Source organism: Andrena cerasifolii, chromosome 8 (assembly GCF_050908995.1).
Source record: "Andrena cerasifolii isolate SP2316 chromosome 8, iyAndCera1_principal, whole genome shotgun sequence".
NCBI classification, from domain to species: domain Eukaryota; kingdom Metazoa; phylum Arthropoda; class Insecta; order Hymenoptera; family Andrenidae; genus Andrena; species Andrena cerasifolii.
This window is the reverse complement of record NC_135125.1, coordinates 432,862-459,171: the sequence shown is the minus strand read 5'-3', so window position 1 is coordinate 459,171 and position 26,310 is coordinate 432,862. Positions and strand designations below refer to the sequence as shown.

Here is a 26,310-nt window from a genome sequence, read left to right as displayed (position 1 = left end):
CCTATATAGCTCTATAACTTTTATATTTTAGGTTCTATAACTTTTATTTTTTAGGTTCTATATAAGTTACAAAGCGGTTATACAGGGTGTCCCAAAAATGTCGGAGTTCCTTGAAAGGGGTAACTCAGGAGGTAATTTGAAACAACTTTTTCCTTAGCGAAAATATTGTACGAAGCTTCGTTAACGAGATATTAACAAAAAACCCCGACCAATCAGAGCGCGCGCCTTCCGCCCGAGCTCCCGTTGTAACGTTGGCTACGCGGCAGGCGGCTGCGCTTGTACTACGAAGGTACGAACAGACAAGTCGGCATGCATCGAAGGAAACCGCGTTACACAGTTTTTAAATAATAATTGTTTGAAGTGAGACGACAAGAAATACGCAAATTTCATTTTCAAATAAGGCATAAACCAAAAGGTAATGTAACAAAAAATGTACGACAAGTGATCACAATTCATTATTGAGATAAAAATCCGTAGTTTAATCAAGGCCAACATAACTAAATTTAAACAATAATAATAGGTGTATGAATAAATTCTTTCAGACTGGATTTACATAATCGGTATAAAGCAACTGAATTTCCATCGCAGTGATATTCGTAAGCTACCAGAAAAATGGCAAAAGGTAATTAACAATAATGGAAATTATTTCGATGATTGAGTTGTTTTCATATTTTTTAAATCAAACTGTTATTGAACCCTAAAATCGAACACAATTTATTTCTACACATAATTATCATTAATTAATTAAATAACACTCACCCCTTCGGGCATTCCTTTCCTTCCTTTTCGGAAACTTGTGTCACTATGTAGGTCACTGTGTCGATCCTGGTCATCGGTGGACGAAAAGATTTATGGTAGGGTTGCGCAAAGTGCTCAGCTGATCGCAGGTACACGACACCACCCGAAGGTAAGGATCGCAACGTCAAGTGCGTCCGGGTTAATGTACCGAATATTTACTTCACTGCACGGCCACTAACACTGATCACTTACTTTACTTTTCATGGAACTTGTTGTTCCTACGTTATAAAATTGGTGGCCCTGAAATGGGCCGATTACTGTTAGTTGTGCAGTTGCTCGATGTGACCACCCTCAGCGTCTATGCACGCCTTGCGGCATCATTGACTCCGTTGAGAATAATCTTGACGCCAAACGCCGAATCGTACCCTCGCTGGGGGTTTAGATGGGCGTACACCCAGAACATCGCGTAACATTCTTGAGTGGAGAACATTTCTGGGACGAGATTGCTAGCTGACTGACAGGATTTTTTCCAAACAACTTCCTCTACCCCCAAGTAGTTTCTCTCGTTCCATTATGGGTTAACTCCCACCAGACCAAGAGGCTGTAGGTAAAAAGAAGCCAGCACATTTTCGAAACACACGTGCTTTGCAGAAGTGCAACGAACGACCCATCCTACACTTTCACATAAGTCCGCGCTCCGTCCTTTTACTGCCAATGTACCCGTTGCTTCGAGATAGTCAGCAGACACCACGTGTTTCGTTTCGAAAGGGCCCGAAGACAAGAGAAACAGAAAGTCTTCGAGTTGCTATAAAGAAGAAAAGGCATACCATTCCTGTTTCCGTTTTCGAATACCCTGAGTTCTCTACCGCCGACTCGCGGGACAATACGGTCATAAACCGCGACCCTGGCGAAATGCTTTGGCCGATCAGCCTGATTAATTTCAAATACGTCTCGCGGAGAGACACAGGAAGAAAGGGGGTAACTCGCTGACTGCGCGTAGTCCCACCTGCTTCGTCCTTCCTTCCAATTAAAGGCAGGACCCTTATCTCTCGATTGGTTAGATTAGGACCAATCGGACGCGTGCTTTTGTTTTGAAATTCGAGCGCGTGTTTATACTGGTGGGCTTTGGGGAGGAGACATGGCTGAGAAGAAGGCCTCTTCAAAACAGTGGCCGTTTAGGAGAGATGCAGGGCAGATTGGTTAGGTTCCGACCAATCGGACGCGTGCTTTTGTTTTCAAATTCAAGCGCGTGTTTATACTGGTGGGCCTTGGGGAGGAGACATGGCTGAGAAGAAGGCCTCTTCAAAACAGTGGTCGTTTAGGAGAGATGCAGGGCAGATTGGTTAGGTTCCGACCAATCGGAATTCATGCCCACGTTTTCTCGCACGGAATACGTCAACGCGTGCTTTTGTTTTGTAATTCTAGCGCGTGATTATACTCGAGAGATAAGGGATCTGTCTTTAATTTTGAGGAAACACGAAGCAGACGGGACTACGCGCAGTAAACGAGTTACCCCCTTTCTTCCTGTATCTCTCCGCGAGGTGTATTGATGTTGGATATTACTTTTTAATTGCGAGTTCACAAAAATTAATCAAGCTGGTCGGCCAAAGCATTTCGCCAGGGTCGCGGTTTATGACTGTATTGTCCTGCGAGTCGGCGGTAGAGAAAGATATTTGTTTTGGGTAATTTATGGCTTAGCTGGTTCCGCCTCGTAGCTGTCGTGAACTCAGGGTATTGGAAAACGAAATCTCCCTCATGGTATGCCTTTTCTTCTTTATAGCAACTTGAAGACTTTCTGTTTCTCTTGTCTTCGGGCCCTTTCGAAACGAAACACGTGGTGTCTGCTGACTATCTCGAAGCAACGGGTACATTGGCAGTAAAAGGACGGAGCGCGGACTTATGTGAAAGTGTAGGATGGGTCGTTCGTTGCACTTCTGCAAAGCACGTGTGTTTCGAAAATGTGCTGGCTTCTTTTTACCTACAGCCTCTTGGTCTGGTGGGAGTTAACCCATAATGGAACGAGAGAAACTACTTGGGGGTAGAGGAAGTTGTTTGGAAAAAATCTTGTCAGTCAGCTAGCAATCTCGTCCCAGAAATGTTCTCCACTCAAGAATGTTACGCGATGTTCTGGGTGTACGCCCATCTAAACCCCCAGCGAGGGTACGATTCGGCGTTTGGCGTCAAGATTATTCTCAACGGAGTCAATGATGCCGCAAGGCGTGCATAGACGCTGAGGGTGGTCACATCGAGCAACTGCACAACTAACAGTAATCGGCCCATTTCAGGGCCACCAATTTTATAACGTAGGAACAACAAGTTCCATGAAAAGTAAAGTAAGTGATCAGTGTTAGTGGCCGTGCAGTGAAGTAAATATTCGGTACATTAACCCGGACGCACTTGACGTTGCGATCCTTACCTTCGGGTGGTGTCGTGTACCTGCGATCAGCTGAGCACTTTGCGCAATCCTACTATAAATCTTTTCGTCCACCGATGACCAGGATCGACACAGTGACCTACATAGTGACACAGGTTTCCGAAAAGGAAGGAAAGGAATGCCCGAAGGGGTGAGTGTTATTTAATTTATTACTGATTATTATGTGTAGAAATAAATTTTTAGGGTTCAATAACAGTTTGATTTAAAAAATATGAAAACAACTCAATCATCGAAATAATTTCCATTATTGTTAATTACCTTTTGCCATTTTTCTGGTAGCTTACGAATATCACTGCGATAGAAATTCAGTTGCTTTATACCGATTATGTAAATCCAGTCTGAAAGAATTTATTCATACACCTATTATTATTGTTTAAATTTAGTTATGTTGGCCTTGATTAAACTACGGATTTTTATCTCAATAATTAATTATGATCACTTGTCGTACATTTTTTGTTACATTACCTTTTGGTTTATGCCTTATTTGAAAATGAAATTTGCGTATTTCTTGTCCTCTCAGTTCAAACAATTAATATTTAAAAACTGTGTAACGCGGTTTCCTTCGATGCATGCCGACTTGCCTGTTCGTACCTTCGTAGTACAAGCGCAGCCGCCTGCCGCGTAGCCAACGTTATAACGGGAGCTCGGGCGGAAGGCGCGCGCTCTGATTGATCGGGGTTTTTTGTTAATATCTCGTTAACGAAGCTTCGTACAATATTTTCGCTAAGGAAAAAGTTGTTTCAAATCACCCCCTGAGTCACCCCTTTCAAGGAACTCCGACATTTTTGGGACACCCTGTAGAACCGATTCTGGTAACGATTGTACAGAATTTTACAGTAAATGAAATCACAACATATTACAACTATAGATTACTCTGTGTAACCAAATTGTTTAAAAATTATTATAAATATGTAAGCAAATATATATTGTGTACACATTTGTACATATGTATACATGTGATCCTTGCATACCGCCGAGTGTATACATATACATATGTACAAATGTGTACATAATATACAGGGTGTCCCACTAAGGAGTGGACAGCGCGATATCTCTTAAAGTATTGTCGATAAAAATATAAAAAAATAGGGAATTGCATGGTTCGAGGGGGCCCATTTATTAGCGCGAACGAATTTTGTTTCCGATTATTATTTTAAAAGATACGATGGTCAAGTTCGGTTTTTCAAATGGAACTATTTTTTTTGAAGACCTGAGTTGATAGTGCGTTCCAAGACAAATTCAATAAGCTTTAATGTATACACTTTATTTCCACTGGTTTTTAAGATATTGCGCTTGCAAATTTACTGATTTTCACTGCAAGAAACCCCTCTGGAATGGCAAAAACCGGGGGCGGTCTTACTGGCGCCACGGGTGGCACTGCCTGTTGAAATGGATACTTACCTGCCAAAGGTCTACGCCAGAAATGGCAGGCCCAAAGGCTGGACAATTCTTTTCCGTCAGAAATGCTACTTAGGTAGGTACATCTGCGGTATCGAGAAGCGCATCGTTACTTTTATTTCGCACTTGCTTCTACGCTCGGATGGCCGGTTCTTTTGTGAGGGATGCAAATCTGATTGCTTCTGATACAATCTGCTCCCTATGGTTGAAATTTAGTCTAGCAACTTTCACTCCTCCTAACCTAACCAATCCAACTTGCATCCCTCCCAAAAGAACCGGCCATCCGAGCGTAGAAGCAAGTGCGAAATAAAAGTAACGATGCGCTTCTGGATACCGCAGATGTACCTACCTAAGTAGCATTTCTGACGGAAAAGAATTGTCCAGCTTTTGGGCCTGCGAACCCTGTCGTAGACCTTTGGCAGGTAGGTATCAGTTTCAACAGGCAATGCCACCCGTAGCGCCAGTAAGACCGACCCCGGTCCTTCCTATTCCAGAGGGTTTTCTTCCAGTGAAAATCAGTAATTTTGCAAGCGCAATATCTTAAAAACCAGTGGAAATAAAGTGTATACATTAAAGCTTATTGAATTTGTCTTGGAACGCACTATCAACTCAGGTCTTCAAAAAAAATAGTTCCATTTGAAAAACCGAACTTGACCATCGTATCTTTTAAAATAATAATCGGAAACAAAATTCGTTCGCGCTAATAAATGGGCCCCCTCGAACCATGCAATTCCCTATTTTTTTTATATTTTTATCGACAATACTTTAAGGGATATCGCGCTGTCCACTCCTTAGTGGGACACCCTGTATATTTGCTTACTTATTTATAATAATTTTTTAACAATTTGGTTACACACAGTAATCTGTAGTTGTAATATGTTGTGATTTCATTTGCTGTAAAATTCTGTATAATCGTTACAAGAATCGGTTCTATAACGGCTTTGTAACTTATATGGAACCTAAAAAATGAAAGTTATAGAACCTAAAAAATAAAAGTCATAGAGCTATATAGGAACCGTAACTTATACTTATATAGTCTGATATTTAGGTTCTTTATAGCGGTTATTCCGAATAAAGGTTCTTCATAACTCTTTCAGTCAGAACCTTCATATAACAGTTTGAAACAGTTATTTTCGAAACCTATTCAAGCCCTGGTACATATACAGTAGGGTGATCCTTAGTTATAGGGGTCAACATTTTTTAGATTTCTTTTGTCGCATACCTCTAAATTGTGACACGTGATTAAAAAATGATATGTACAAAATTTCAAAATGATCGGACAACGGGAACCCGTGCCACATTTGTGTTAAATTTTTGATATTTTAGTGATTAGTAGTCAGTTTCGAACATAATTGTATTCGGCTATTTTTGAGGTATCAGTGAATATTTTTTAATAAAAGCACAATTTATTAGCTGTATAATAATAATACTTATGTATTACTTACAAAAATATATACGAAAGCTTTGAGTTTTATCTCTTAAAATTAGTATACAGGGTGTCCCAAAAATGTCGGAGTTCCTTGAAAGGGGTGACTCAGAGGGTGATTTGAAACAACTTTTTCCTTAGCGAAAATATTGTCCGAAGCTTCGTTAACGACATATTAACAAAAAACCGCAACCAATCAGAGCATGCGCCTTCCGCCCGAGCTCCCGCGGTAGCGTTGGCTATGCGGTAGGCGGCTGCGCTTGTACTACGAATGTACGAACAAGCAATTCGGCTTGCATCGAAGGAAACCGCGTTACACAGTTTTCGTTAAAGCAGAATCTTAAATAATAATTGTTTGAAGTGAGAGGACAAGAAATACGTAAATTTCAAATAAGGCATAAACGAAAAGGTAATGTAACAGAAAATGTACGATAAGTGATCGTAATTCGTTATTGAGTTAAAAATCCGTAGTTTAATAACGGCCAACATAACTAAATTTAAAAAATAATATTAGGTGTATGAATAAATTCTTTCCGACTGGGTTTACATAATCAGTATAAAGCTACCGAGCACAGACACTAACGTGGATATAACATTAACACATCAAACATAATAAGCATCAAACACACATAACAATGTAAAGTATTACATACCTGCGGTAGTGGTGGCGGCGGCGACGATGGTGGCGATGGCCAACGTGGTGGCGAGGGGGGTGATGGGGTTGGCGAGTCCTAGAACCCACAAACATCTATATAATATTTACAGCCGCGGGATCGAACTCGATTTCAACGTTAAACACGATAAAAATGTCAAAATGTTATGTACATACATAAGGGATGTCTCGGCATGGTGAGGGATCAGGCTCCGGGGCAATGTGATCCATCCCCATTTTTTATCACAATAGGAGAAAACTTGTGCAAAAAAAAAAATCTGGTTTGTTAATGCGACTGTGGTGGTTAACGTTTTCAAGTCAACTGGACTCGCGACATCTTCAGACCCGCACATGGAACCCTTATCATGAAACCGAGAAGTGCGTAGCTTTGCAAAGTAAGATGCTGACGTTCTTCACCTTCTTCTTCGTTGACCATTCCCTTCCTCAGTACGCTTATCATCTTCTTCGAATTCTTCTCGCTCCTTCTTTGTACACATCATTCGACTAGATCATGCCACTTTGAACATATATCAAACGTGTATCGAACCACTTTGATCATATATTGAACGTGTATCATACCACTCTGAACGTGTATCATACCACTCTGAACCTGTATCGAACGTGTATCATACCACTCTGAACGTGTATCGAAGGTGTATTGAACTACTTCTACATAATTGTCACCATCGTCTTAATTTAGCGTACGGAACGTCTTCATCTTCCCACCGTAGTCCACGATGTTTTGCCACCAACCACCGGATGCTTGATTTGTCGGATTTCGCAAGAAGATATTGAGGCCTCGGACTCCCAAAAATAAAGTGCGAGAGAATTGTTCCCTTTTGTAGTCCACTTTCTTGACAACAAATCTTCCATCAACGACGAAACCTTGCAGGTTAACAAATGTTGGTCCAGCCATTATCGGCACAATTTAGAGGTCTACTCGCTTCCACGACAGACAGGAGAATGCAGTCTTTCTCGTAAAACATCTCGATTTTCACGATGAAATTTTGTACGAATTTGGCACATGAGAGGGCGGGCAAGTAGCGTGGCAATTTAATTGATTTTGCGCACCACATTTGTCAGCGGATTGTATTCAACTACCCGATCGTGCAGAATCAGACAGTAGGCCGTAGTATTTGCAGGTACGTTTTCTTTACAATCAAATTCTATGCGCACGTCCACGGTGCTATTCTTGATCGACTCATTTTGTCGCGAGCAATCAATCACCACGAGGGGGCCAAATTGCAAAAATTGGGCCACGGTGAATAATGCCTCGTTGCAACTATGTCCGTAATACGATTTACGAAAATGCGTATACATGTTAAATAAGATGGCGTGCCTATTCTTGTCAAAGTCCAAGTTCATGTCATCGTACGGGTAAAATTCCGAGTTGAGAAAAAGTTTTACATTGGTCAATTTGCAGTGGTCAAATCGAGTAACATCTTCGGTCATTACATTCTTTCGAGCAGTCTGTAGAGCAAAGATAATATATCTCGACTTCTCCAGCTGTGCAGCTGCTTTGACCGCCCACGAATGCTTGGTCGTGCTCGGGAAGAGAGGATACTCGTACAGATCCCAGGAGCGAAAACTCAGGTTTTGTCCACTTTCCAAAGCACGTAGCAATGATAGCTTATTAACATCATTCAGCTTCACATGAGGCATCCGCCGATCGTATTAAAATCAATTCGTGACGTGCATTAATTACCATGCGTTTGTAGTCCTCGCAAAAATTCCAGCACATATTTGAGCGGGATGCAAAAATGATTATTCACTATTAGTTCATCGTGCCGTTTCAAGCCCCATCCAGCATTCTCCATATTTCTGTCTTCGTCGGAAGTCAGTGATACATAGTTTTTAAGCATGCTAGTTATTCGAACGTTTCTGTTGCGATCAATTTCCACGCCATTCAGCTCATATCGAATCTCATGAAATATGAACGCCATGCAATTATTTCCCAACATCACCGTCGATGTATCGTTTGGCTTATTCATCGGCAATTTCCCCTCCACGTAGAGGAAACATTCACACGGCAATATTGTGTATAAATCCTGCTGCTTTATAGCTATTTTTATCTCATCGCTGTGTCCAAACATTGTATTGACGTATGGGTTGTATATATTAGTCTCAAGCTTGACGATGCGATCATCCAACGTCGGCTTCCCTCCAATATCTGCCATTTTTTCAACTTAAATGCTCATAATGCATCTCAGTGATTTCAAAATTGCAATGTTCATAGCACTGAGCCTCTTTTTAGCGCAATCAGAGTTGTTGTTGTTGTTGTTGTTGCAACAATTTCGTTTGAAAGAAACGTGCTTCTGGTGTCGCTCAACACAAGCATCTCTTTCGTTTGCACCACATGTATTATCGCCGGTGTCGTACGTGCAGTCTGATGGTAATCTCTTCACCTTGAAAATCGAGCAATCGCCCGTCTTGATCCACAACGCGTATTGTTAGATCCGCAATGACCCGTGCGGAGATTGGAAGGTAAATGATCTGCTTCCCATTGTTGTTCGCACCAGCGGTAACGCTACATTCTATGCAAATAATGTTTACGTTCATGATATTAATTGGATCGTCCGATTCATACCACTGTCCTGGTTCAAATACCCGATTTGTCGAGAATCCCAGTAGCGATCCAATGTTATTGGGTTTTGTAAAGTCTACCGCAAACGAGCAGTACCGCTCGCGTTTCATGGTGTTGTTGAGGCGCTACACTATAGGATACACATCGTTGTCACCGTCATCGTTGATATCGATGACGCCGAGATTTTGAGGATACCGCTCGAGTAATCGCTGCTTCAAATACTTGGCAATGGCGTCTAGTTCGTAGGAGCCGTGGGGAATCGTAATGTATTCATGGCCGGTGACGACGCTGTTGTGGTTGGTGTCATAGTTTGTGGTGAAGTAGAATTCATCATTGCTCGAGTCGATGTTCGGTATTGTATTGGTAAGTTTGGGGTTTGGCATAACGATAGTTTATTGTAACAGTAAAAGCACGGAACATGAACGATAATAAGAATTAGAATGCTATTTCTTATATGCAACAATAGTGTTCTCGAAACTTCTGTTCCCAATGGCGTCTGGATTAAAAGTCACATCTTGACAGGCGATCGATCCGATCGCCTTCTTCTCGATGTCTTCCTGTCACCGTCGCGAGCACCAGCAGGCCTTGTATTCCATCTATAGAGTGCTCGCAACCGTATGATAAGTTTCAAAGGTTGTTAGCCCAAGCTCGTAATCATCGTCGCTCAAATCTATGGGTGGTAAGTAGCTTACCGCGGGGGTGTTACTCTTGCCGGTTAGAGTGAATGTTAACGATATATTCCGAGAAACTGCTCAATTAGTAACGAATCAGAGTGGTGGGAAGTCAATCCTTAAATTTGATGGCGATCGTTCGTAGAAAGCGTAAACATAGTTGTCCACAATTGCTTTGATCGTACTCCTGATAAGACGTTCTATTATATTCAATTTTCACGACATCTTTATTCAGATAGTGCACCAATTCCTTAGGCGGTCGAAGATTGACAAAGCTGTTGAAATATACAGCTCGACGACCTCTCTTCGCATACGCCACCCAATGAGTGCCCGGTCCCTCGAGATTGTCCAAATTTACGATACCGCTCTCGTTTCGACGTACTCCTCCAGCAGATAGCGCGTTGCGCAGTAAAACACCTCTAAAGAATGGAATATGCATACGTTTTGCCAAATCCTCCAATTGCACATCGGTAGTTACGCCCGCAGGCATTTTTATTGTCTTTTCGGCGTGTTTTTTTTATTTCAATATTCTCTGTCCGCGGTTGTATGGTGTGAGATAAAGTCCACGACTTTCCATGGAGCGATTATGACGTTGCATTTCCTGCAGCTGACGTTGCACCGCCCTATTATCGTTTACTGCCTTGGCAATCCCCGCCGCTCCACCAGCTAATGATCCGACAACATCTAGCAGCTGGAGAAGTGGTAATATACCACCCCGTTGTGCCACCGGAAGAATCCGCTTTTGCGGTGCTTTATTTGGAGTCCTTTTGCGGGGTTTTGTTTTCATTCCCATTCCGATTTTCGTCTTGGCCTTCATAGCTGCCCAAACATCTGTAGCAGCGCCTCTTTCACCCAGGCGGCTACGCAATATTCGCAAAGTTCGCGACACGCTGCGTCCAACGGATGATGCCTCGATCACCTCTAGCCAATCGTTTTGTCAGACGAGTTCCTGGACCACAAAACTGATATCCCGGGATATGTAATTGGATTGGCAGCGCGTTTATCGCCCGATTTAACAAACCACAACCTTTCTTTAATCTCGTCGGTGACATTCGCTACAGCCTTTTATCAATGGTGCTGGACCGTCGATATGCGTTCGCTGACAAAGGCGATACAAAGATATCGCGTTGGAGAGATACTTCAAACCTATTGTCGAACCTTTAAAATATATCGCGGAAAATACAGCAGCGGCAGAAGTTGAGGGGAATGAAACATTAACACCTAAAACAAAAATCCAGCCGAAAGGTAACACATCGCGCAGGACAAAGAGGAAACGATCATACATGTCATTGGAAAATTCACTCGTAACCTCCACACCAGTTCCATCGAAGCGGAAACGGCAGAATGTCGTATCAGCCGATTCCCCGGTTCCTTCCACACCAATAAATACAATTCCCAACGTACAATCGCTTGCAACTAATAATGACGATGTTTCCGAAACTACTCCCGATGAGTCTGCAACATCTATTAGACAGCACCTCTAAACATCCGAGGGCCAAAAAACGTTTCGCAACCATTTCGGTCCGCTGTGGCAAAAATACATGAGCGTAATCCTAAGTAGTGATAGGAATACAACAATGGACTATGTGTACGGCGTATACTTTGCCAATAGTGCAACGATGCTTGGGGATAAGGCTTTTGATTTAGACAAGGATGATAATATAATCATAGATAGCGTAAGATATGGAGGAACGTCTGGCCTTTACGAACTGATTTTCAAGAGAATTCCCGACGATGCTATATAAACCGATGCCGATAAACAAAAATACAAAAGTATACTGCTGATGACGAATGCCCATAGACGTGGTCATAGCGCACAAAATCCCATATTGGGCAACAATGGATACAAATATAAACATGTAATTGCACCACTACTCCCGTACACCAACCAGTAAGGCGGGGAAATGTCTAATGACACCGCGAGTCATGGTGGTAAACGATAACAAGATCGGTTACGTGCACTGGGACGATCTCAATGAGCTGGTGGATCGATTACGTTTGCTTGAAGCGTCGCGTCAGGCGGGTAACAGCTCTCATGGCCCCGAAAGTATGTCAATTATCGATGAACTCCGCGAGGTAGACCTCATTATAAATTAAACCGCATGCCGATGATGTGCACTGTATGCATTGAGATGCCGATCAACAAATTTGGGTTGTCGCTCGAGAAGTGTGGAGCAGCTTCGAAATTACATGCGAGATGACGCTCTTTGCGTGACCGGTGCCGACTTTCATGCAAAATTGCGCAAGATACAACGCGTAGCTCAGCCGACAGTTGACAGCGATGCTATGCTGTTAATAAACTATATGTGGAAAAGGGCATTAAACTTTTGAGAGAGCAGCAGGAAGAATTAGAGAGGAAGCTGATCATGTTTCAGAGAGATATGCTGACGCTGCAAAACAGCGTTCAACAGATATCACAGGCATTGAATTCTGTCCTGCAGCAGCGCTGCAAAGGAGAATCTTTCGAGACGGTTGAACTTGTCCCCGGGCCGATGGGGAGCACATAATGCATGTACACGATAATTATCGCACCATTCGTGTCAAAGACACCTTTGCGATCAAGCATGCAACCATTATCGAAATCCAAGAGTAAAGAAAACCATGGTCACAAGAAGCGACAACTTGTTGAGGAATTACTCCAGCTCGAAGACATTTCCCGCGGAGGCGCGTCATAGTGCAAGGATACGATAATCTGTGGCAAGCTGACGTTGTAGAAATGCCCCCTTACTCGCGATTCAACCAAGGTCACCACTATATACTCACCGTCATCGATATGTTCAGTAAGTATGCATGGGCGGTACCGCTCAAGACTAAAAGTGGCGCTGAGGTGACTAAAGCGTTTGCAAAGATATTTAGAGATAGATATCTAAAAAATTTGCAAACCGATTAAGGAAGAGAATGTTATAACGCCGATGTACAGAAACTCTTGACAATGCATGACATTAATCATTATTCGACGTATGAAGCGGTGATGGAAGCCTCCGTCGTAGAATGTTTCAATCGAACATTGAAGAATAATATGTGGAAACTGTTTAAGCTCAATGGAACCTATAGATGGATCGATGCGCTACCAAGTCTACTTGCAGAGTATAACGCGCGAAAACATAGAACCATCAGAATGCGTCCTTGCGATGTTACCTCTGCGATTGCTGATAAGCTTCTAGCCATCGCATACAGCAACATAAAGATTGCTGCTCCAGCGAGATTCAAGTTGGGCGAGTTTGTCCGCGTGAGCAAATTTAAAACCATCTTCGATAAAGGTTATACACCAAATTGGACAACGGAGGAGAGCAAATTATTGCCCTGGCTGGGCAACAGGATGGTGCAGTCGTTCATCTTCCCGCAGTCCACTACATGCGTCTCCAACTTTTCGGCAGACCTGAAGTAGTGCATGCACCTATAAAATCAGAAAATTTTTTTTATTTCATTTTTTTTCACATGACATTTAAATATTTCAAAAGTTTCTATACGTACTGATCATAGATGAATTTCTTTTCTCTGTGCCTGCTCAACTGCATACTCATCAGCTGGTACAAATCTTTGATCAACGCAAACTGTTCTACATCACCATGCTCTTGATTCGGTGCGTAGAGCAGGTTGACGTGTCGATCCCTCTTGTGGCTGGTGAGGCGCAGCGAAGAGACTGCTGGCCCATTCTTCACCTCTATCTCGAAGCTGTATACGTTGATGGAGATTTCGTTCAACCCTTCAAACTTTTCAATTTGCTTCAGGAAAATTGGAAATTCAATGCCCTGAAGATTTAGTATGGAAGCATAGTCGGGGTATGAACATGGGCGCGCGGTGTCTCGTTGGGCGGGATGTAGCGCGGCAACCACGGCCCACGCGAAACAGGCTTGTCCGGGGATTGCACGATAAACGTTGCTTTCTTTAGCCATAATTCTTGTGGCAACTTTAGGTAACACCCCGCGCACAGCGGGTTGTGCTTGTTCACATTGACGGTCAAGTTGAGGATCCCCGTCAGTGCCCATCCGCTGTCGTGTTCCTCGAACTCTTCCAACGATGCCAGGGTGGGTTCGATGATGTATCGCTGGTACCATTCCTGTAGATCTGATGTGTCAAGGAGTTCACAGTTACGGGTGATGATGCATTTACTACACTCCTCACATTAATTAAAGGATCACCTCTAGGAGCCCGAAAAATAGGGGCAAGTTTACATGGTCATAACTCCGGTAAAAATAGTCGTATCGATATTTTGAAAATATGGTTTGAAAGCGTGGAATCTCTACTTTCAGCCGCTTTTTTTTCAAATTTTAGATGCATTGCTTTTCGGCAAAGTTATAGCAATATAAAAAGCACTTGGTCAATTTTAAAAAATTTTCTTCAACTTTGCGATGTTCCACGGGGAGCATGAATTTTTTTACACAAATTCCATTTACACCAGTCGAAAGCGAATACTTTCCTGTGTAAGAAGAGAGTAACAAATTTCTTGTGCGATTTTTTTTGGCCGAGTTATTCAACTTTGAAGTAAAAACCGTTTTTTTTTTTACTTTAATTGTTTCTAGCAAGGGATACAATCATCGTAGAACGTTCATGAAAAAAGCAATAGAAAGATTAGTCTTTTCTCTTTAAGACGCATCTTCGACTTTTTAGATTCGGTTAAAATTTCGGTCTCTGGTGTCCTTTCCAAAATATGCTAAAAAATTGCACAAAATCCATTTTCTCTTCATCTCGCTGTATCTTCGCGACGGATGATCGGAACACCAATGTCTTAAGTCCATGTTAAAGCGGAGAGTCTGCTGATTCATTTGAGTGCCACCGGAACCCGCTGCGATAATTCTTACCTGTGGCCTTTAAGTTTGAATCTACCGTTAAGTTTAGTCATATACAGGGTGTCCCACTAAGGAGTGGACAGCGCGATATCTCTTAAAGTATTGTCGATAAAAATATAAAAAAATAGGGAATTGCATGGTTCGAGGGGGCCCATTTATTAGCGCGAACGAATTTTGTTTCCGATTATTATTTTAAAAGATACGATGGTCAAGTTCGGTTTTTCAAATGGAACTATTTTTTTTGAAGACCTGAGTTGATAGTGCGTTCCAAGACAAATTCAATAAGCTTTAATGTATACACTTTATTTCCACTGGTTTTTAAGATATTGCGCTTGCAAATTTACTGATTTTCACTGCAAGAAACCCCTCTGGAATGGCAAAAACCGGAGGCGGTCTTACTGGCGCCACGGGTGGCACTGCCTGTTGAAATGGATACTTACCTGCCAAAGGTCTACGCCAGAAATGGCAGGCCCAAAGGCTGGACAATTCTTTTCCGTCAGAAATGCTACTTAGGTAGGTACATCTGCGGTATCGAGAAGCGCATCGTTACTTTTATTTCGCACTTGCTTCTACGCTCGGATGGCCGGTTCTTTTGGGAGGGATGCAAGTTGGATTGGTTCTGATACAATCTGCTCCCTATGGTTGAAATTTAGTCTAGCAACTTTCACTCCTCCTAACCTAACCAATCCAACTTGCATCCCTCCCAAAAGAACCGGCCATCCGAGCGTAGAAGCAAGTGCGAAATAAAAGTAACGATGCGCTTCTCGATACCGCAGATGTACCTACCTAAGTAGCATTTCCGACGGAAAAGAATTGTCCAGCCTTTGGGCCTGCCATTTCTGGCGTAGACCTTTGGCAGGTAAGTATCCATTTCAACAGGCAGTGCCACCCGTGGCGCCAGTAAGACCGCCCCCGGTTTTTGCCATTCCAGAGGGGTTTCTTGCAGTGAAAATCAGTAAATTTGCAAGCGCAATATCTTAAAAACCAGTGGAAATAAAGTGTATACATTAAAGCTTATTGAATTTGTCTTGGAACGCACTATCAACTCAGGTCTTCAAAAAAAATAGTTCCATTTGAAAAACCGAACTTGACCATCGTATCTTTTAAAATAATAATCGGAAACAAAATTCGTTCGCGCTAATAAATGGGCCCCCTCGAACCATGCAATTCCCTATTTTTTTATATTTTTATCGACAATACTTTAAGAGATATCGCGCTGTCCACTCCTTAGTGGGACACCCTGTATATGTCTGAAGCTACGATGATTTAAATGTATAAATATGCTCGGTGCATCAACTATATGTTCTCCTGTTTATCTGAAATTTTGTACTCCGTAACCAGTAAGTACGCCTCCTTTGTCGACATTACACGTACCGCTACTACAACGACCGCAGACTATGAGAAAATCATTACCGAAAGCGACTGCTACGAACCGAACTCTTTGATAGATTGCGAACTATTAGCATTGGGATTGATTGTTCGTAATGCATACCAGACGCCGAAATAGCATTATTTATTTATTTTACTCTGTAACAATATAATTTTACAAACATATATTATTTTTTCATTTATTTGTCCGTCTTCCTCCTTCTCTCCTCCCCACATACTTCTAAGATTCGACGTTTCAAAAGTATTATATTTTGTTGTCATGCAGCTGTCTCGGAGGGCTCAAATTACACATGATCACGCGATACACTGCGATGTTTGAAATATGCTTATCTGTAGAATGTATGTTTGCTACATATTGGTTCACTAGATCGTTGATTTAAAAATTATTATTCCTCTGCGTTGGAGGGAAAAAAATGTCTGTTTGCTGCATGTTGGTTCGCTAGATCGGTGTGGGGTGGGGAAAAAAATTCTGCTGTCGCCACATATTGGTTTGGAAAAATTTCCGGTGGCGGACCAGGTTAGAAAATTTTTTTCAGGGGATGGTTCAAGGTCATTCCGTCCTTCTGAAAAATTTTCGGCAGCGGACCAGATCTGGAGAGGTCTCCGCGGTGGCTCTGTTAGGACTGATCCCCTCCACGATTATAGCTTCCCCCGCTCCGCGGCTGGCGCGCACGCAGCCAAGTTCCCACTCCCCGTTCCCTCTGCGCTCAGAGTTCCCCCCACCGCGCTCCCCTCAGAGGACCTGCGTTAGAATCCCCTAGCCCTACTACTGCTATCATTCATTGTACCAAATATTACATCATTTTACATATAAATATAAAGATATTGATACCCAAATTAGTATTATTTTATTGACATCTTTCCTAACTTCACTCCTGAAGCGAGGCAAAGTATGGTGCTTTGTCTCTTTCGTAGCCTCTCATCGTTCAATTAATAATAAATCGAACTTAAACGTGATCGCGTCAGCAGTACCCCCCTTTTTGCGATTTTTATTAATAATTGGATTCTGGAGGTTGGGCCTCCGAAATCATTGGGTGGGCAAATTTCTCCTACATCTAGACTAACGAAATGCATTGTTGAAATAACGATTTTGATAATATATTCGAAAAAAGTCGCACTTAAACGTGATCGCGTCAGCAGTACCCTTCTTTTCGCGATTTTTATTAATAATTCGATTCTGGAGGGTGGGCAAACGTGGCCAGATCGTGGACAATCGTATGCTACTTTTAAAAAATTCAAAAGTGTTCATGAAGGGTGCTGAAAACGAATTTTTAAATTCGTTCATAACTTTTTTTTTAAGGGTGGGCAATCGTGTGCAAACGATGGGCAATAATTTCCCACTGTCAAATCATTAAAAAGTTTTCATGGAAGTGCTGGTGAAATTTTTTTTTTGACCATATCTCTTTTGAAGGGTGGGCAAGCGAAAATATGTGTTGGGCAAACGTGGGCAAACGATGGACAAACGAATGCCGTCGAGGTTTTCTAAAAAATCGCTTTTGGGGGTGCTATCTTCACAGACCTCGGTGCGTGGCTTTGCAGAGCACTCTGTGTCTCGCGCTGCGCATGTACTTGGGGCGAGACACTGCCGTGTCTCTTGATTTCCCTCTCCATCTCCTTCATTATCCATCATCACCATCATCACCATTAGCATCATTAGTATTATTATCATTACCATTGCCATTACCATTACCATTACCATTATTATTATCATTATTATTGTTATTATTACTACTGTATAAGTGTATGTACTTTAATTTATTAAGAATGAAGAAACAATAATTCTACTTTTCCTGATTGTGTTTCAGCATTATATGGCTACTTATTGTGTGCTGTCTATATATAACGAGTATTTTTTGTGGACTTACAACATTACAATACATCAGTGTGGGACTAGTGAATTTAAATGTTATAAGTGTCACACTTAGTCCAACGTATGAAATTAAGGATCCATGTAGTGTATGTAGCAAGAATAGCTGCAGGAGACATAAATTGCTACCACATTCAACTACAGTGAAAATACCGAAGGATTTTGACCACGCTTTGGAACAAGTAATTATGTTTCTATTTTCATATTGATACTATAATTTTGTATTTTAAAGAATATATTTCATTCTTGCGTGCTTTAAGGCGGGACTCTCGTGTAACAGTCCCCGACATTTGTGATTTTTTAAAAACTATTGTTAATATTGCATTAAACTCTATTCGGGTATAAGGGCTCTATATCAATGTTACACAGTACGATATTACACATGTAATTTAGCGCATATCAAAATAGGACACAGAATATAGTGCACATGCAATTTAGGCCAGTATTCATAGTCACTACTTATTCTTAAGCAAATGCTTAAGCATGCGGCATCCTCTACTAACCTAGTAGCTAGTAAAGGATGCCGAATGCTTAAGCATTTGCTTAAGAATAAGGAGCGACTATGAATACCGGTCATAGAACACATGCAGTTTAACGTACATTTTTTTAGTGCACATCAGGATAGTGCACAGCAAGGTTTCACACACAAGATAGTACGTACAGAAGATTTCACGACAACCATCTTCTCGTCGCCGTCGACTGTTTCACAGCCGATGGTATTAGTATTGGTGGCGGCTAAACCAGGGCCGGGGGTGCGCGCCCGCTTGCGGACGCGGAAGCACGGTCGCGGACCGATGTGACTTTGGGGATGTTCGAATTGAGACATCAATATTGCTATTGACCAGTTCATCAGCAAGTTTATCGTGCTATCCTGTTGTACACTAACTGAAATGTCTGTTAAGGGGTTATACCTAGTCAGGCGGCCGAAAAGAGGTGAATATTTGTGAATTTTTTTTAAGAAGCGGAAGCGTATATTTTTTACAAAACTTTTTGCGCTTAAAAGAGCAACATTTAAAGAACATTTCGTATATTTCTCGTAGAAAAATATTTACGTCTATAATAAAGTTACAACCGACATCCAAGCATTTTTAAAAATTTGTTTTTGCGGTGAGCACTGCCATTCAGAACCAGATTATCTAAAATCAAAAAACAAAAAAAATTTCGTTAGTATATTAATGTATTCTCAGTTTGACGGAGAGAATTTTCCGAAATATTAATTTAAAACCAAATGGTCGCTATTTAAAGTTAAAACCTGATTTTTTTCGCGTGATTTTTGCACGAAAAAATCAGCGACCATTTTGTTTTAAATTAATATTTCGGAAAATTCTCTCCGTCAAACTGAGGATACATTAATATACTAACAAAATCTTTTTTGTTATTTGATCTTAGATTATCTGGTTCCGAATGGCAGTGCTCACCGCAAAACCAAATTTTTAAAAATGCTTCTTGGATGTCGGTTGTTACTTTATTATAAACGTAAATATTTTTCTACGAAAAAATTACCAAATGTTCTTTAAATGTTGCTCTTTTAAGCGCAAAAAGTTTTGTAAAAGTATACGCTTCCGCTTCTTCAAAAAATCACAAATATTCGCTTCTTTTGGTCCGCCCGACTAGATAAGACCCCTTAAGCTGCATGTCTTCTAAATTGTATGTGTTACGTCGTCGAGGAGTTGGACAAGATTCCAGAATAATTAATAAATAATAAGAAGGATCGACATAAAACAAATATTTGCTGCAAGTACTATTGCGAGATGAGAAGAAGAACGACTACCCACGAGCTGAAGTGTCATAGGGACAAGGCGAATCGCACGCTCGCTCCACCTTACCCCCCCCCCCCCAATAAGTCCTACTTTTCGGTTCTTAGTGGCTATTCATATCCGCGGGTTGTCGTGATTTGTTTCGTTCGCTTTCTGCGTCACGGGGCGAACTGTTTTGGAGGAGATAAGGTGGAGCGGGTGGGCGATTCCCCTTGCGCCTATGACATTTCAGCTTGTGGGTAGTCGTTCTTCTTCTCATCTCGCAATACTATAATGATGCCTCCTTATATCTCAAAAGAGTTTAATCCAATATGACCAACAGTTTTTTTTTTTAAAAAAGTCTTAAATATCTATTACTTTTGGGGGCTGTTAGACGAGAATCCCCCTTAACAGCATGTTATTTGTATTTTCAATTTACGTCTTCTGTAATGTATGACGAAAGTACATTTTTTTAAGCCAAAGTAAACAAGATATATGAAATACACGAATATAATTCCTTTTTACAGCTTCTGGAAGATTTATTACAAAAATATGTTTGTGCATGGTACTCAGATTTCTCAAACAATGAAGCATTTGTGCACCAACTACGGTTAGCTACGGCTACGGCATCAAAAAATATTACACTGCGTTTGTTGCGTACAGATGTGGCCAATGTCATCTTTAGCCAGTTAATACCATTGATTTTGCAACATGCTCAAGATTGGAAAACATTTCGCACGAAAATAAAAGATATTTCTGATGCATCTGAATTTCGAAGTCATGTGAAGAGTTACTTTGGTCACAAGAGTCATCCAGCGGCTTATTCGCGTGAAGCTGAGTTAAATTATCTCCGAGGACTGGTTACCGTTGTTATACCGTACTTACTTCCTACTATGCATGTATCTACTAATAACAAGGTAAGTTATGATTTAATCTTTATCAATTTTACTATACATGGACAGTGGTGATAACACCGAAGGAAGTAATTTTCCTTGACTAAACAGCAATGTAAAGAGTAGATGCATAAGAATATATGGTTTCTGTAAGATAAAGGGTATAGCCGGTTAAGCTGGTCAAATGTGCCCCTGAACCGAATTCAACTCACGATGAATCATTCGAAAACTTATGAAAAAATAACCATTTGTGCCAAGTTTCAACTTTGTATCTTGATCCGGAGGGTAGTAAAGGGTAAAAATAGGAAATCAGGTTGCCGAATTTCTTATACTAGCGGATTAAAAATTTTGAATAAAAGCAGAGGCATTTCTGTTATCAGGGCACATATTAAAGAATCGTTTCAGATTTTTAAATTGGAAAACCAAGCTGTGAAAAATAAAAAACGCCGAAGAAATGCTGAAGAATGCCAGTTGTGTATCGTCTTAGTTCTATAATTATATTTTTATTGTAAGTCCGCATTATTGTTACTACTGTCTTGATTTTTGCAGATTTTTCAATTTCGTGCGCCGCAGCTAAAAAAATTAAAAACCGATTTTTTCGCCGTTTTTTTTCAGTGTCAGAGTAACTTATAGGTCGAACTTTCGTATATACTTTATGAAATAAGTCTTTTATGCGATTTTCAATGTCTTCACATATAGCAAAACAGCGTAAGAATTATACGAATTAAACATGCTGTGACATTACAGTCTAAAATATCTACCATATTGTTGCGAGCACCCAATGGACAAGGATCCAAGGCCTACCGGTGCTCGCGGCAACAATAAGGAGACGGCGAAGAAGGCGATCGAATCGATCTTCTGTCAAATTGCCACTCCTAACCCAGACGCCTTTGAGAGCAGAAGGGCCGAGACCATTATTATCGCTCACAACTTTATAGTTCTTGTATTCAATATAGTTCCTTTGTGTTATTGTGTTTTGTTATTAAATCCTTATAATGCCTAACAGAGGAACACCTTGTTATAACACTGGTGTCAGAAGTGGGATGCCCATTCGCGCATCCGCAGCTTGTGCGAGGCCTCCCCCTGGAGCAGCGGGCGACACGTCCCTGCACGACCTTTTCACCAGCCGATAGCTCAGCATCGTGGGACAGATGCGGGAGCAGTGAAGGGACGACCAGGTCCGCTGGAACAGAGAGGAGTTTCTCAGGAAGGAGAGGGAAACGACCGACCAAAGAAGACAGGAAGCACGGGAGGCGGCTTTCGAAACACGCATGTTGGAAATGGAGGAGCGCATCCAGTCCGTAGCCTCCTCATTACAAAATGTCCATGGCGCGGTTGGCGGCGGGACGAATCCTCGGGGTCGCGAGACAATCTCCGATGTAAATAGTTGTGCAAATACTGCTCCCCGGCGGATGATCCTGCCCCCGTCGATACGCCCGCCGTTGCCCCGTTACTGGGACCAAACTCAGTTTCTCGGGATACTCGGGGAGAGCATCGTGTGCTCGGTCTGGGATATACCGTAAAACCGACAGTTTTCGATGGGGAATCTTCTTGGGAGGAGTACAAAGTCCAATTTGAGACCATGGCGCGCGCTAACGACTGGAATGACGAAGAAAAGGTCACGGCCTTGATCGCTTGGGGGTTCGGCGAGGAGTATCCTCACCACTCTCTTCGCTGCTTAGTGCCAAAGTTTCGCGCATCTGGTTTCCGCGCTCGAATTTCGGGGCGCGGAATCTGTCAGATTTGAACTATGTGCTCTTCCAGAGCCATCGGCAGCGGAGGGACGAGAGTGTCTCTTCGCTCACCACTTCGTTCTGTACTGTGGATTTGCAGAGTGGTTACTGGCAAATCTCTATGGATGAGAAAGACCGGGAGAAAACTGCAGTTTCAGTGGGAACAGGACTGTGGCAGTTTAAAGTGATGCCCTTTGGACTTTGCAATGCCCCTGCAACTTTTGAATGCCTAATGGAGGATGTACTTGAAGACTTAGCTTGGGAGATCTGCTTGGTTTTCTTGGACGAGATCATTATCTTTGGGAATGATTTTGAACAGGAGCTCGAACGCCTCCGGACAGTGTGTTCCCGTCTACCCCAAGCTGGGCTATTGACGAGCCCCAAAAATGTGCGTTCTTCTGCTGGGAACTGAAACACCTGGGCCACATCATTACCGAGAGTGGAGTGAAGACATAACCGGAGAAAATTAAAGCGATTTCGGAATGGCCGCAGGCGAATAATGCCACGGAGTTGAGCAGTTTCCTTGGATTGTGTACCTATTACCGAAAATTTGTGAAGGATTTCTCTAGGATCGCCAAACCCCTACATTGCCTCACGGAAGTGAAACTGTGCTATCAGTGGACCGAAGAGTGCCAAGAAGTTTTTCAAGAGCTAAAAAAGAGACTAACCGAAGTTCCGGTGTTAACTTACCCAGTAGCCGGAGTGGATTTCAGCCTGGATACGGACGCCTCTAACTTTGCCATTGGCGGCGTCCTCCAACAGGAACATGAATGTCAAGAGAAGGTCGCGGTTTACTTCTCTAAGACATTGGGGAAAGCAGAAAGGAATTACTGCGTAACTCGGAGAGAGCTGCTGGCAGTATTGTAGTCCATAGAGCATTTTCACCATTACCTTTATGGACGAAGGTTTCTGATAAGGACGGACCATGCAGCGCTTCGCTGGCTGTTGACCTTAAAGTGTCCTGAAGGCCAAGTCGCTCTTTAGATAGAGCGACTAGAATACGATTTTGATATTCGCCACCGAGAAGGGAAGGCGCATTGAAATGCCGGCGGTTTGTCTAAAAGACCTTGTTCCGAAGAAGAGTACAAGAGTTACAGCCGTCAAGAAAGGAGAGAGGCAAAGGCGGAACGAAGATCCATACATTATTCCGCGAAGAAGAGAAAGCTGAGGGTTGGAGAAAAAGTCAGAGGAAGGATGAAGATATCGGCTTCATCCTTGAAAAGAAAGGGGAAGGAGAGAAGCCCGTTTGGCAGGATGTCGCTCGTTTCTCTCCGCAGTTGAAGTACTACTCGTCGATCTGGGACTCGTTGGAAGTTCGGGAAGGTCTACTTCCATTCCGGAAGTGGAAGTCCCATGACGGTGCAATGACCTCGTGGCTCTTGGTGGTGCCGCGTGAAAGGATTACAGAGGTCTGTAAGGAGTTTCACGATGCTCCAGTGCTGGACACTTCGGTGTCAACACGACCTTGGCAAAGATACGTCAACAGTTCTTCTGGTCTACGTGTCGGCAGGACGTTGAATAATGGTGTCGGCGATGTGACGTCTGTGCGGCAAAGAAGGAATCATGTCAGAGGGGAGCGAGGAACCTGAGAGTATACAACGTTGGAGCTCCGTTCGAGAGGCTCGCGGTCGACGTTGTGGGTCCGCTTCCGAGGTCCCAGGCCGAGAACAGGTATATGTTGGTTGTGGCAGATTACTTCACGAGGTAGCATGAAGTGATCGCGATGTCGAACCAGCGAACTGTCACAGTGGCAAGGGCTTTTCTACAACACGGGGTATGTCGACATGGGGTACCTTTGGAGATACACTCGGACCAAGGGAGGAACTTTAAATCCTCGGTGTTCCGAGAATTGTTGAAGCTGCTCGAGATAAGGAAGGCACGAACAATTCCTCTACATCCCCAATCCGACGGACTGGTAGAACATTTGAATAGAACATTGCTGCAATACCTCGCAATGTTTGTTTCAGAACACCAGCGGAATTGGGACGGATGGATCCCTCTGTTCCTCCTCGCGTACAGATCCACACGGCATGAGGCTACCCAGCTAACACCAGCGATGATCCTGTATGGCCATGAACTTTGTCTGCCCTTACAGCTATGGAGGGGAATGCCCCCCGAAGTTGATGAAGAAGAGGACCTCGAGCATAGTTACGCCGAATGGATCAGAGGAAGAATGAAGAGGTTCCACGAATTTATTCGGTGTTGTCTCCACATCTACAGTTTAAAGATGAAGCCCTGGTACGGCAGTCGGGTCTAGGCGTTGGAAGTCAAAGGAAAGTGTCCGAAGCTGCAAAGACTCAACGCGAGTGCTAAGACTGCTAAGTAGCGCAATATACGCGGTCGCTGACTGTTGGTGGCGCGGGAGATTTATATATATCGTCATATCGTCTACAATTGTTTATTAATCAGTGTGAAAATTGGTGAAAATTTTCCTTTTTAAGGCGAACATTGAAAAACATGGATTATGTCCAGTATTACTTTTTATTAAAATATTATTACATTTGTTAACATATGGGTTTTGTGCATACATTTTGCGGCTTCGCTAGATTTTTCTGAAGTTATCTGTTAAGTCTCATAACGATCCGTTAATATTTACTCGATTTATCGCAATTTATGTTTAAAGAAATAATGATTTTGGACGATGAAATTTTTTTTGTTTATAATTTTTTGCTGGAATAGTAATGATTGGATAAACAATCTGTAAATAAAAAAATGTGTGTCCTGATGAGCTTTACAACACTATATTTTTTAAAATTCAGTTTAACAACATTTAATTTTCTTTCTTAGCGTTTGGACAATAATTTTTCCCATTGTCGAGCGCTAGTCCCCTTATTGCATCCGACCCTTCAATTGTTTAAGGTGAGAGATTAGAAAATCAATTTCATATAATATTAATTTAGTTCAGGAAATGTACATCAATACTGTAATTGACGGGATACTTGACTAGAGAAACGGTGGCATAGAAACTGTTTTCAAGTCATTTTTACGTATAGTTCAAGTATTAAAATATTTTTAAAACATTTGTAAATAAATATTGATCATTCTCATATAGCTACAAATCGAAAAAACACATAATTAATGTGAAAAAAATATGACCCTGTGGAACTTAGAAGTTCCGAGGCCCGAACCTACGTTCAAAAAGTTTACAGCGGTTCAGGAAATCCGATACTTTACCGCTGCGCTATCGACGTCGTAGAAAATAAGATAGATATTTTAGACTGGAATGTCACAGCACGTTTAGTTTGTTTAATTCTCACGCTGTTTTGCTGTATTTGAATACATTGAAGATCGCATAAGAGACTTACAAGGAAACATATCGAACCCGAAAATTCTGATTGTAATGAAACTCCGTACGATTGTAGAGCATGTCGGAGTATGTAAGAAACGATTTTTTTTCTGCAGAAAAACACTGAGGGGGTGAAATCAGCCCCCAAATTTTCAGCGATTTTTCGTTTTTCGAGTATAACTTTGTAACGGTGCGAGGTAGAAGAAAACCGTAAATGGACAAAATATTCAGTGTTTGATGCCGTATAATGCGCTGCATAAGAAATGTTTGTACGTCCAACAATTTATAAATAAATTAAAATTTTCGTTATTTTACATATAATTTCTAACACGTGAGGGTTGGGGACGATCTTTTTCCGTCTAAAAGTTATAATTCGCAATGGTTTACTAAAATGTAAAAGGAAAAAATTTTGGTTCATTTGTTTATTTGTTTACAAAAATTTTCCGCCTTTGTCCATATTACTACCATCTGCCACTTGACAATCCAGGATTTCGATGAAACTTGGTATACAAGCACACCATTTGGAACTATTCGACAAGTATTTGTCTGTATCGGCGGAAATTCATGTTTACAGGGTGAAACTACTCCCTCAAGATTTAGGGGTGGGAACCTTCTAAAGCGTATAACCGAAAAAGTAATAGACATGGAAAGAAATGTTAAATACAAAAATTACTTGAATTTTTATGAGGAATAATATAATTTACAGTGTCGAT

General features: G+C 41.8%; 1 protein-coding gene and 1 long non-coding RNA gene across 2 annotated transcripts in view; one reads left to right on the top strand and one right to left on the bottom strand.

Moving 5' to 3' along the window:
• LOC143372210 (sorting nexin-14) overlaps positions 1–26,310 on the top strand; it is a 278,394-nt gene that overhangs the window by 20,981 nt on the left and 231,103 nt on the right. Inside the window, exons 2-3 of the mRNA XM_076818229.1 lie at positions 17,888–18,131; positions 20,213–20,602. Coding sequence (XP_076674344.1) covers positions 17,888–18,131; positions 20,213–20,602 — 634 coding nt within the window. The remainder of the gene's footprint in view (positions 1–17,887; positions 18,132–20,212; positions 20,603–26,310) is intronic.
• Positions 1–26,310, bottom strand: part of LOC143372282 (uncharacterized) — a 394,641-nt gene that overhangs the window by 214,788 nt on the left and 153,543 nt on the right. The gene's annotated exons all lie outside the window — the stretch shown is intronic.